Genomic DNA, 13,003 nt, shown 5'->3' with positions numbered 1-13,003 from the left:
GCATCAGCTCTTCTCTCAAAGGCAGCCAGGAAATCGAGCAGATCCTTGTGTTTTTGAGGGTTCTCAAAAATAATCCAGTGGTTGATTTAGTTATTTTCCGGGCATATTTAATTATGATGGGTCTCAAAGTTAGGACCAAGCCCCAGCCGGGAGATAAGCCAGAGGCGGAGATCTCAAATTGTGGTGGTTTGAGCACGTCCCATGTAGTTACCAAAATTGCTTATTATATCCAAACTCGATGGTTCGACTGCCACAACGGCTTCCCAGCAATTGTGGTAATAATACGTGAAATTCTGGCACCTTTGCAGTTTCATCGGCTGCGAAGAGTCCAGGTTTATTTTCAGGAGGGGTAAGTTACTTTTGCTTCCATTTCTTTCTTGTACTCTTGTAACTTTTCTTTTCTTATCTTACCTTTTCTTTTATAACTCTTTCACAATTTTAGAGCTTCTTTTGAGCCGTAATTTGTAGTTAAGGACGGAATGCCAACTGGTTGGATGAACCAGTAGCTGGAACTCGGAGCAAGAGTAGAAAAAGAAATCATAACGAGGAAACTCGAATTCATCCCCATTACATCATTTTCATTGCATATCACTAACTGTGATTTATTTATTGACTCTAGGCTGATAATATACCATGCGTATTGAATTAGTCATTGGGGTATACAATGATTACCTGGGCTATCACACAGCCATTCTCCAAGCGGTGGCGAGCTGGGTAATTTTGGCTAGGGGTTTAGGCCAATGATGCGCAAGGGGACTGAAGTTTAAAGGGTTCAGGCACGCTGAAAAGAGCTATCCAGTGTCCACACTTCTTTCCTGTGGAGGACTGGGAAGTAGAGACCTGCTCCGCTTGTGTGCACAGGGATCGATCAGTGCTCGAGTTGTCCATAGTATGCATCGAGAGTTTCAGTTTGGGCTGTATTTTTTTATTCTTTTTAGCCGGCAGACGAATGTCGGCCTTTGGATTATCAAACTTACAGAGTCCGAGACCTGCACTCATGGAGCTTTGTCATAGGTTCTTCATTGTTGTCTGTGTTTCTTGAAACCACGCTGGCATACGTCAAGGCTTGATGGAATTTAGGATCCCCATGCTTTATATAATAACATGTTCCCTACCTATTTTCCAGCTCTTTGAAAATTGTGTAATCTCCAAAGCAATCACATATCTATCAAAAATTTTGAGAAACTCAACACTGGCGCTCGGGGAGCTCTCCACAGGCCAAGGACATCATCGTTCCATACCCAACCGCATAGTTACTCCCCACGTGACGGAGATATCCTTAACCTGCTCGATGAAGTTGTTCGTGTCGCATTTCAAAAAGAAAGTCAAGAAATTGAGACAATTTAGTTTTTTTTTTATAACCATTACGCAGCACACAACCTATCGAAAATGGCGATCGGCCCACATTCGTCTAAGAATCGTGCTGCAATTGCAACGGTTTCACTCGGAAGCTGGAAGTATCATAGCTTGCCTGACAGATTCCGTCAGGCGGCCGATGCTGGGTTTCAATGTATTGACCTGATGGAAAACGATTGGGCACAATACTTGAGATCCCATGTTGGAAATATCGACGACGATAAAATTTGGGAACCTACAACTGAGAATCTAGCTATTGCCAAAGCGCTGGGTGATTTGGTGAAAAGTCTGAAAATGTCCATTGTTTGCGCCCAACCACTCCGCCAAGTCGAGGGAGCCAAGGATCCCCATCAGCGCATGTTGAATCTTGCCGGGGTGGTGAAACGCTTCCCTTTTTTGAGAGCATTCGATACGGATATGCTCTTTATTTGCTCCAATGTTGGAGCCGAAAATAGCACAATTGAGCTCAAGACCGTCGCAAATGATTTGCGGGAGATAGGAGATATGGCAGCAGCATTTTCCAAACAAGATGGAGGGCCGATGATCAGAATCGGCTACGAGGGGCTCTCATGGGCGCTGCGCAACACCTGGTCTTCCACATGGGAGGTTGTCCGTACAGCAAATCGTCCAAACGTTGGTTTAATTGTCGATTCTTTCAACTGGCTTGCAGTTGAGTTTGCGGACCCATACAACAAAGAGGGCCACGGGCGAATTTACCCTACACTAGAAGAGTCATTGGATGTCCTTTGTTCATCCATTGCAGCTATGGTGGCTTCCGTGCCTGCGGAAAAAATATTCCTCCTCCAGATTGCAGATGCGGAGTTGGTGGACCCAGGAACCTTGAACTTGACCCGATGTCAAAATCCTGACGCCCCAGAACTGTTACCTTGGTCGCGGAACTTCCGACTGTTCCCTATGGAAGAGGAACGGGGAGCTTACATGCCAGTTGAGCTCATCATTGCGGCTATTCTCGCAGCGGGCTACGATGGGCCAGTGTCAATGGAGGTATTTAGCAGGTCACTCGAGTGCCCCAATGCAGACGTTCCCAAATCGCATGCGCAGAGGGCGTTCCGTAGCTTCGAAGTTGTTATGAAGGCTGCTGAACTTGTACCGAAATTCTGGGGCGCATTTGCTCCATCTTGTGAAAAAAAGTGGGGGGCAAGGCTCCTCAGCCAAATGAGAATGCAACCTGCAGATTGCTCTATCACAAATGGACATGGGGAACCTAAGGTCAACGGAGTGACGCATTAAATTGAGATTTGGGAGGGTCTAGGCGTGTAAAATTGTAAATTGTTTCCGGCTGCATGATTGTGGTCATTATAGTTCTAAAAACCGTTTGTGTGTCTTTGTCTGACTGCTGGGATCTTAGTGCTGGTTTCTTCATGAAATGCTCGTATTGGTAGCTATAATAAGAGAAATTGAAATGGACCACAACGTATGCAGCATTGGTTCTTGAGTAGTGTTTATCGTCATCTGTTTGTATGGTGTTATGTACCCAGTTAGATTGTGAAATCCGCGTATAGAGTAGTAGAATGCAAATATGAATCTTCTGTATGCAGCATCTCAAGGTCGTGAATCGATGGCTTTGAAGATACATAGGGAGTACATTATTTTAGCAAAAAAAAGATGTGTTGGTTGACGGTTTTTGAGGCGTGGGGTTTTCAGCCATCTCACCACTGGCACAAGGTCCACACTGACCACAGTTGACAGGCGGGAATAGAATTGTCCACTCAGAACCCATATACTATCCTGGCGTATAAAAAAGAGGTCAACAAGTTACTGCCTCCAGCAGGTACTACACACTAACCTAGACTAGTTTAGCCTATCAGTTGATGATCAGTGCCTTGTGGCGGCTAAGCCCGCTCGCATCGAGTCGATTGGGCTTGAACGAACCTGTCAATTGAATCCAAATGGGATGACGCAGTTCACGGGAGAACAGCTGTGGCACAGGCCGACAGTATATCAAAATGCCCTCTCGAACATGCTGCGTAAGAGAGCTGCAGACCCAGTTCCAAGGCTGTCTTGAATGAGATTGTGCACATAGGATGAGGCTGGATGAGGCTGGATAAGAGAAGCTGTGAAGTGCGCCTGCAGTCAGCTGAAGGTTTCGATTAGCATGGTGCTAGTTTTATAATGGTATAGTGCTAGAGCAGCTTGGACCCTTGGAGCCTGCGAACTCTAGTTCGCGGAACTGGAACTTCAGATATTCCAGCCAGCCTCACGATCGTCAGACCTAACCCAAATACTTTTTGATGGGCTGGGTGCGTTTGCAATCCTCAATATTTCGACGACAGGTTCATGCACAAGCAGACAGGGCATGGCGTCTGCTTCTGGAGTCTCACTGGCTCGAGACAATTTGTACCGATAGCACCGCCTGATGCAGCCAGCCAATGGATTCAAAATGAGATGAGATACCCTCATTTTGTGTCCCGCAGGCACAATCCAAACCGGATTTCCCCCCTGCAAGAGGGGATCGGTAACCAATCTGCCAAAAAAAAAAAAAAAGTTATGAACGTATAGACATACTGTTACGACAACTTTTAGAAGCTCACTTGGAGCTCCTTTTAAGCCCAGTCTGCAAAGCTTGCTCCGGCTGCCATGGGAAAACGCCGTGTCACGACGATCCATTGGTTGTTGCTCCGCGTGCTCCTCGGGAAGAAATGTCGGAAGTAGCGAGTTCAGGGAAGTCAATTGCTGAGAACTTATTTAAACAGACCATTGAAGCTGCGCTGGAGATAGTCATGCCTAGACTGAGATATTTCTCAATTCCCCCCTTCTTTTCACCGAGTTCTGCCCCTTCTTGATAGCAGATACTGCACTGTCTGGATGACATAACTTACTGCCAACACAAATTGATTATTTACTTTTCCCAATGGCTCCATCAATTCTAGAGAACAGCACTTTTACTCCTTACGCAAGCAATGCATCTTCTTCCACATCATCCATGGCACTCGAGACTACGAAGCATTCACCCTCAAAAAGAGGATGCCTTGAATTGTTATTGTCGGAAAAATCAGAGGCTCTTGAAGACGTGTTGAAGACAGAAACCCAAGGTGTTAGCTGCAATGGAGATTCTATTGGTTTGGACAATGCATTTAAAATTTTGCAGCTAGCTTGGGCACTCACCACTCGTTGTTTTACCTCTACAAATTCCCTCCTATTTGAATCTGACACCGACTTGGGCTTATCAAGCCTGAGGGAATTTTCGACTGGACAGGGAGCACAGCATGGAAATGGGCTGTTAACCATCGAACCTGATGACACTTTGCGACAAGTCCTAGACAAGCTGGAAACCGTAGAGCGGGGAATTCGTCAGCGTGCAGTATCCAACCAAGACGGTCATATCGGGACTGAGGTTTTGAATGACCTCTATACGACGGCTTTTAGGTATCGAAACGCGTCAACGTCAATTTTGGATATTAATCTTAAGGTTTGTTGGATTTTGCCTAATGGGGTTTTATTCTAAATACACTCTATTCATTGCTAATCATTTACTAGGTGGACGTGTTCCTCGACATTGCGAAAACGAAGGATGACTGGTTGTACGCTCAGCTCTTTTTTTCGAGCCAGACCATCTCAGAACCACTTGCGTCAAGTGTCCTACATACGTTCAACCAAGTTTTAAGATCGATACGTATGTCATCGGATCTAGCAGTGGGGGAAGTTAACATGTGCTCTCCACATGATCGAGAACATATTTCTCAGTTAACCAGCCATGTCTCTGACTCCTATGAGCGGTGTCTTCATGACATGGCTCTCGAATACAGTCGGACTAACCCTGGCGCGATGGCGGTTGTTTCATGGGACGGTGACCTGACCTACGGAGAGCTAGACGACTTGACATCAAGACTCTCCCATCGCCTGGTTGAGTTAGGCGTGGGCCCCGAAGTCTTCGTCCTCAGCTGTTTCAAAAAGTCAACATGGGCCATTGTCTCAAGATTATCAATTCTACGGGCTGGTGGAGCCTATATCTCGATTGATGCTGCTGACCCTCCAGCCTATTTAAACTCCGTTATCCAGCGTGCCAAACCAAAGGTGATGCTTACTGTTGCCGAATTCTCCCAGCAATTCCAAGGGCTTGTTCCGAGCATCATTGAGTTGTCCAGAGAGGGGATTCTGAATCTTCCAAAAAAAGTCGAGCCAGCCTGTACCACTGTACGACCCAATAACGCGTGTAAGTAACCACTCTGACTAATCGAGATTCCGGTCTGTTGACTTTATATGTAACCCCACAGGTTTAATCTTATTCACGTCGGGTAGTACCGGAGAACCGAAAGGAATTATTCAAGAGCACCGAACCTATGCTACTGCCGTTCGAGACTACGCTCGGATCCTGGGTTTGGATACAACCACTCGGATGTATCAGTTCGATGACTATGCCTTCGACATCAGTAACAACGACTATCTTGTCCCACTCTCGGTTGGGGGTTGTTGCTGCGTTCCCCACCCGCAGAAGGCGATTCACGTTTTGACGAAGCACATGAACGACCTGGGGGTAAATGTTTCATTCCTTACTCCGACAGTTGCCATTCAATTTGGTCCTGAGGACGTCCCCGGTTTGAAAACACTTTGCGTTGGCGGCGAACCACCATCGAATGACCTGTTAGCTAAATGGGCAGGAAAAGTGAAACTCGTAAATCAATATGGCATGGGTGAGGTCGCAACCTTTTGTACATACAACGATAACATGGGCCTGGGCAGTGGTACGAATATTGGGCGTACGGGAACAGGTGCTGCTTGGGTTGTTTCCCCGTCATCTCCGGACTGCCTCATGCCCGTTGGTTCTATCGGGGAAATGATAATGGAAGGTCCTCACCTTGCCCGGGGGTATCTTGACCAAATTCCCAGGAAATCTGAAGCCGGCTTCCTACAATATACTCCAAAATGGCTCCACGAATTGCATCCCGAGAGAACACTCTCCGCTAGATTGTATCGGTCCGGGGATCTTGTGAAATATAACCATGACGGCACATTAACCTATATTGGACGAAAAGATACCCTACTGAAGATTGACGGTGGCAGAGTTGACGCCATCGAAGTCGAATACACTGCAAGGAAGTGTCTGTCTCCAGGAGATTCCATCGTGGTGGACTTACTTGGTGCCATCGACGGTGTGGAGAGTCCAATCCTTACAGCGTTTCTTTACCTCGCAGTCAATCCCATGAACTTGGGCAGCAAAGCTGGTCCTAACGAGCCAATTACCTTTCGAATGATTAACGAGAACCATAACGCATATTCCAGAGTCGAATTAATCAAGCAGGTGATTGGCACATCACTGCCAGACATTCAAATACCAACTCTCTTCCTGCTTGTCGACCGGATACCACATACAAAGTCGAACAAGACTGATCGGCGGAAGTTGCACATGTTGGGCCAAAATTACTACATGCCAATGAGAGAAGCACTCAACGGAGGAGCAACTACAAAGCCAGTCACCCAAGCCCATAAAGAAGCTCCCGTGAATACCAGCAATAGTGCAAACAGGGCAAAGAAACGTCAGGTTCGTGAATTGGGTGATGAAGAATTAAAATCCAAGACACAAAACCAAATGTGCTGATACTTTTATTCCTTCTCACTTATGGGGGGGATACCCGATTACAGACCAGAAACTCTAGCATAACGGCAATCTGGAGAAAGTTTTGGAATATTATACATTTTGTTCGCTAGAAAAGGGGTCCAGATGAGAGTACAGATTTCATCTTTTCTCGGGGTCATGGTCGGTGTTATTTTCCTGCTCTCCTTTATTCTTTCTTCCATCCATTTTTCTTGTTGATCTATCCGTACCTAATACTCCACTATTTTGGAGCTGATGGTCGACCAATCCCCACAAACGTTTGCATAACACAGTTAATAGTTAATATATATAGCAACATAGTAACAAGCATCGATTTTCGCACAAAAGATAGTCAATCAGGATCTCCACGATGACCAACAACAGAATTCCGATATGCACTTGGCCTCCTGCCATCAGGACAGGCGCTTTTTGTTGAAAAACTTCTCCTTACCCGATTCCAAGTTCACGTCAGCAGAAATTTTCGCCTCACTCTCTTCAATAATCCCACCAAAAATCAACATCAGAACTCTGATAAACACTAAGGACTTCACCTCCATCAATATTGGCCTCAAATAACCTCACTAGCTACCCACTGCAGGGACAAAAGCCTGTCGTCAAACGTCGTGCCGGCCAGTAGTCATATCCTGGTTTTGTGTCATATGTAACCTAGCATAGTCAGTCGGATGATAGAATACATTCACCTAACCATACATTACAACGATGATAAAGCCTCAGAGGCCCGAGTTTTCAATGGCATTCGCGTCAATTGAGCCTTGGCCAACTTCTCACATAGGTGGTCATATGCAGCAGCGGTGGCAACGGTAGTCGTAGGCTGCGCCATCGCCGTTGTGTTTGATGAATTGTTCGTCACAGCCTATGGCACAGCAGATGGTGAGACAATAGGGCCGGGCCATTTGGTGGACTCGAAGGAACAGATACTCATTTTCGTACTGGGTAGCGGTATTCGAATTCGTTTGCAAGTGCGCAAACACCCACTGCTCATTCTCTTGAAGTGTTGTGCAGGCACCACATGAACTGTGGGGACACAAAGACATGGGAACACAATGGTGATAGAAACTGGTTCATGCTTGACTCTATGGGCCTATATGTCATGTAACCTTTTATCTAAGGGTGTAACTATTGAGGGGTCCTTGGGTACATAAGTACGTATAGAATAGGCATGCACGGCATAACGACATATACATGTAATGTACAGAGTATTATATACATCCTTCTGTCCGCATTTACATGTGGATGGATGTGGTCGAGTGAATGAACATATACTCATATGCCTCAGGAAGTTGGTGTCGACAGGATGCATCATGAATAGAAGATGGTATCTATGTACATACTTGTGTAAGTGCATCTCAAAATGGGGGGCACATATCTATGAGAAGAAGATTTTTTGAAATAGATACCAATGCAACCGCAAGTATCCTAAAGTCTTGATGGAATGTGAAGACCAAAAGAGATATAAATTAAACTGTGGAGCCTTACTCTAGCTATCATACACCAGCTGCTTAACTGCAGTTAAATCAGTAACTGGCCAATTGAGTCCTAGAGGAACCTGGGCAGGGAGAAGAAATTTGTTGGGCAGTTGGGTACTCCGCTACCCCACCGCACGTGATAAACCCTATATAGTGTGTGTGTGTGTGTGTGTGTGTGTTTTTATTTATCGCCCGGTTAGTCAGTGTGTCTGAAGGGCATGTGATCTAGTAGAGTCTGCGTTGAACTATAGGGTGGGTATAGTGATGCCTGTACGCGGAAGATATCCCAGAGCATACACCAACAATCCCATGCAGAGAGATACTCTGGATGCCCCTTACAGAGCAGGAAGTCTACAGAGCCACCTGCCAGACACTTAGCACATCTCCTGGCCTGGATGGCATTACAGCCAAGGTTCTTCAAAAGACATGGTCAGTGATAGGCAATTGAATTGTTCTACTCTTTCAACACTGTATAGATCAAGGAATCCACCCCCAGAGCTTCAAGAAGGCTGAGGTGGTGATTATTCCAAAGTCAGAGAAAAGAGATTACTCTCTACCAAAGTCTTACTGCTCAATCACACTGCTATCCTGTCTCAGCAAAGGGCTGGAGTGTCTGATAGCTAGATGAATGTCCCATCTCACTCTTCATCATCACATTCTAGCAGAAGATCAGTGTAGTGCTGTTCAACAGAGGTCTGCAGTAGACCTCACCACTGCACTAGCCTGTGATGTACAAGGGGCATGGGACAAACACCTTCTGACCAGCATGATCATTCTAGATGTCAAAGAAGCCTTCAATGAAGTCCTTCAAGGCTGGCTTCTAAGATGTCTACAGGAACAGAGCTGGCTGGCAGTTCTGATAAAGTGAGTAGTGTCTTTTCTTGATCAATGACTAGCTTTGATTTGACTAGACAGTGTTCAATTGAAGGTGTTTCAGATTCTCTGTGGTCTTTTACAGAGATCTCTCATCTCATCAATTCTCTTTCTGCTCTATGTAGAACCCCTTCTCCAGCTTATCAAAGACCAGTTTGAGTACACAGATGACATTGCAATCCTGGAGACTGGAAGCTTTCTTGAGCAGATAGGAAGTCAGCTTCAGAATTCTCTCAATCACACTCTGAAATGAGGTATCAAGAATGAAATCTCATTTGACTCAGCCAAGACAGAGCTTCAATACTTTCATAAAAAGATCAAGTACTCAGAGCCCTCCATCTCCTTTAATGAACAGATAATTTCCCTCAATAACTACATCAGATGACTAGAGGTTTTCTTTGACAGAAAGTTACTCTTCAGAGAACATATTTGCCTTGCATGCACTTGAGTCAGAATTGTTACAGAACATGTTAAATCACTAAATGAAGTCTCATTCAGAAATCAAACACATTTGCTCAGACAAGCAATTCAAAGCTGTGTCTTCAGCACTCTGTTTTATGAAGCTGAGATCTGATTCTTGAAGTGAACCTCTCAGACAGTCATTGACAAGATTCAGATAGTCTTCAACAACACTGCTTGAGCCATTCTATCTGTCTTTGCCACAACACCTACTTCTGTTCTCCTACATGAATCAAGCTGGGGCTCAGTCAAAGTCTGACTAGAAAGAATACATGACTGACTAGTCATTTGTGTAGCTGCAGCTGATCTGTCACATTCTCTACACTGAAGATGATACACCTCACATTTTAAATGAATTAGATGAAACATTAAAACAACAGTCATCACATCCAGCTCAGAGTCCTTGCCTTCTTGAGACAATTCTGGCATATCAAATAGAGAGCAAAAGACACTAGAAATTGAGGCTGTGGGACAAGCTGCAGAACCAGCAGCTTTTCAAAACTGACTTCAGAAAGCTGTATTCCCCCTCAATCTCATCACATATACTGATGGCTTCAAAGACAGTCAAGAAGTTTCAGACAGAGACTACTGTCTATACTGAGGAACAAATCAATCTCTGAAGCTTGATAAGCTGCCTCTGAGCCACACTGCTGAGGTCTTTGATGCTGAAGTGCTTGCAGCAGTTGCCAGTCTCAAGGCAGCACTACAGAATCCCTTCTCTATATTTGCACAGCACATTATAGTGGCTCTAGACAATGAAGAGACTGCAATAAGACTTCACACAGACACATTCACATGAACATCTTTTCTCATCTTTGCTAAGTTCAATGAACTCTGCAGGTTCTGAATAAAACAGAGCCCAGGTCCAGCTGGTCTGAGACAGATCTATGTTTGATGGTGCTTTGACCATGCTGGGATTTCAGACAATGATGCTGCAGATGCTGCAGCCAAGTCAGCCTGCACAATGAAATGCACTCACTGCACTCTGACTCTGGTGTGGACTAAATTCTATGCTAAAGAATGCTTCAATGCCTCACTGCAACAATACTGAAGCTTCAATAGCACATCACAATACAAGAACCTCAATATCTCAATGTCAAAAGAACTCTTCTCTGAGCTCACTCTTCTTCAAAGAAATCTAGGCCATCTGCTGGCAGCTAGAACAGGCCACAGTGACTTTGCAGCCTATCATCACAGATGGACACATGATGACACACTCCTCATCTGCTCTTGTGACTGAGATAAGACCCCTGAGCACTTCTTCTTTTGCTGGAAAGACCAGAACATTGAATGAATTAAAACCTCTGAAGCATGCTGAGGATCAAAGAAAGCAATTGACTGACTTCTCAGCACAGTAAGAGAAGCTACAACCTTCTCTATCTGATGCACTAATACCTGCTTCTTCATTGACATTCAACACTGCTACTAGAATCTGTTCAACATCTGACTTCTCTCTCCCTCTCTCTCTTTTCTATGCTTCTTATATACATTTCTCATCACCTCTACACATCACTCTAGAAGTTCTTGACTTTCTCAGTTCTGTAATCTTCAGCTACTACACCATTCAGAACCTTCAGAACAGAGGCTACTCTGTACATAGACTTTCAAGAGAGCTTCAGCTGACTAGACATGTCAGACAGCAGACTAGCTGCTGCACTGGCACATCTGATACTCTTAGAAAGGTGCTGTGACTGCAACAGCAGACTATTCTTAGTCAGCTGATCATGTGCCTCCAGGCATTAAATAAGTAATAATAATAATAATAATAGTGATGCCTGTACATGCATCACAGTGTCAGTTTCGCTGCAATGAGTCAAAACAACAGCAACATTGCTATCACCAAGGCTCCTCTTCACTCTAAAAAAAAGAGAGCCTGCACAATCTCCTCTGCTCTGCTAAAACCCCTGGACAACCCCCTCCAGCCTCAAAACATCATGTCTCAAAATGTGTTGAACACTACAACAGCCACCACAGCTCAACTACATCAAATCAATATCAACTTCAATCCCTGCCCAGCCCTCTCACCAGAAGGAGAATTCATTGAGAATGTGACTGACTGCACTCAAGCAGTCCTGCTAACTGTGAAGAACTCCTCTTCCACAGTGAATTATAAGCTTAATGCTCTGCTGAGTCATGTCAACAACTTCTTCTCTGCAGAGCTAGCTGCAGTGCTTGAGCTATGCAATAAGCTATCTGCAGTACTGGATCTGATACTCTGCACTTATGAGAACTCTCTATCACATCAGACTGCTGTACTAAGGCAAGTCATGGGACATGGCATAGTCAAAGTCATTAAAGACCTCACTGCTGAATCAAAGCCTACATTGATATATGCTACTGCTGTGACAGCTAAGGCAATTCTCTCAAACAATTCTTTTCAGACTGTTCCAGCAACAGGACAACCTCACAAGAAGCAGGTACAGCAGATCAACCACCCCCTGCATCAAGGACAGAAAGACAAATGAGTCATGATTAGACTATCTGCAGCACATGCTGCTCATGACCTAGACCTCCAAGCTATTCATGAACAAGTACACATCATGATCTCTGATCTGACCTGGATCACTGATGTATGACACTGCTCATTGAGAATCACTGTGGCTGCCCCCTCCCCAGCAAAGACAGCCTTCATTCTTGAACATGCAGATAAGCTGAAAGCTGCTGTAGATGACTGTCTTATTAAGTGACAGAAATTCTGAATCATCTTTGTAGTCAGTTCAATCAAGAAGTTGACACACAGCTTTGAAGGACAGAATATCACTCTGATTCCAGTGTCAGAAGAGATGCTTCTTTCTGAGATTTGAGATGCTGCTCATCAGACTTCAATCATCTGTTGTCACTGGACAAAGAAGTCCATGGACCCCAATCTGCATGAAGAATACACCTGGATTGAAGTACAAACCTCTGAAGTGCATCTCTTTTCAAACAAACTCTGCCTTTTCAGTCATCTGATGATGATTAACAAAATCAAGAAATTGTCAAAGATCTCAATTTGCACAAGATGTCACAGCTTCCACACAGAAAGAAACTGTGTGTGATCTCTATGTTGTGAGAAGTGCAGCAGTTCTGCACACTCAGACAGATGTCAAACATCAGCTCACTGCTGCAACTGTCTTGGCCCTCATCCTACTCTCAGCACTGACTGTTCAGTAAGGCTCAAAATAGTCTCTGAATGTATAGAACACATCTCCCACTGTCAGCTACACTCAATATGTGAAGCTGGCAGAAGAGCATTCATCTCAGCTCATTAAACTTCAGCAGAGAAGAGCAACCC

General features: G+C 44.8%; 3 protein-coding genes across 3 annotated transcripts; 2 read left to right on the top strand and 1 right to left on the bottom strand.

The window, feature by feature from the left end:
- Window positions 1–1,389: 1,389 nt before the first annotated feature.
- Window positions 1,390–2,607, top strand: PADG_08543 (uncharacterized protein; the record flags this gene model as incomplete). The annotated part of the gene is made up of 1 exon (XM_010765567.1): window positions 1,390–2,607. The coding sequence occupies one exon, from the start codon at window positions 1,390–1,392 to the stop codon at window positions 2,605–2,607; it is 1,218 nt and encodes a 405-aa protein (XP_010763869.1).
- Window positions 2,608–3,555: 948 nt separating this feature from the next.
- Window positions 3,556–4,189, bottom strand: PADG_12487 (uncharacterized protein; the record flags this gene model as incomplete). Its single annotated transcript, XM_010765566.1, has 3 exons — window positions 3,556–3,816; window positions 3,883–4,050; window positions 4,073–4,189. The coding sequence occupies 3 exons, from the start codon at window positions 4,187–4,189 to the stop codon at window positions 3,556–3,558; spliced, it is 546 nt and encodes a 181-aa protein (XP_010763868.1).
- A 39-nt stretch (window positions 4,190–4,228) lies between these two features.
- On the top strand, window positions 4,229–6,913 carry PADG_08542 (uncharacterized protein; the record flags this gene model as incomplete). The annotated part of the gene is made up of 3 exons (XM_010765565.1): window positions 4,229–4,786; window positions 4,855–5,530; window positions 5,592–6,913. The coding sequence occupies 3 exons, from the start codon at window positions 4,229–4,231 to the stop codon at window positions 6,911–6,913; spliced, it is 2,556 nt and encodes an 851-aa protein (XP_010763867.1).
- Between the last annotated feature and the right edge of the window lie 6,090 nt (window positions 6,914–13,003).

This window comes from Paracoccidioides brasiliensis (genome assembly GCF_000150735.1).
Source record: "Paracoccidioides brasiliensis Pb18 unplaced genomic scaffold supercont2.20, whole genome shotgun sequence".
NCBI lineage: Eukaryota > Fungi > Ascomycota > Eurotiomycetes > Onygenales > Ajellomycetaceae > Paracoccidioides > Paracoccidioides brasiliensis.
Note: the sequence above shows the minus strand (reverse complement) of the source record. Positions and strands in the feature narration are given on the sequence as shown.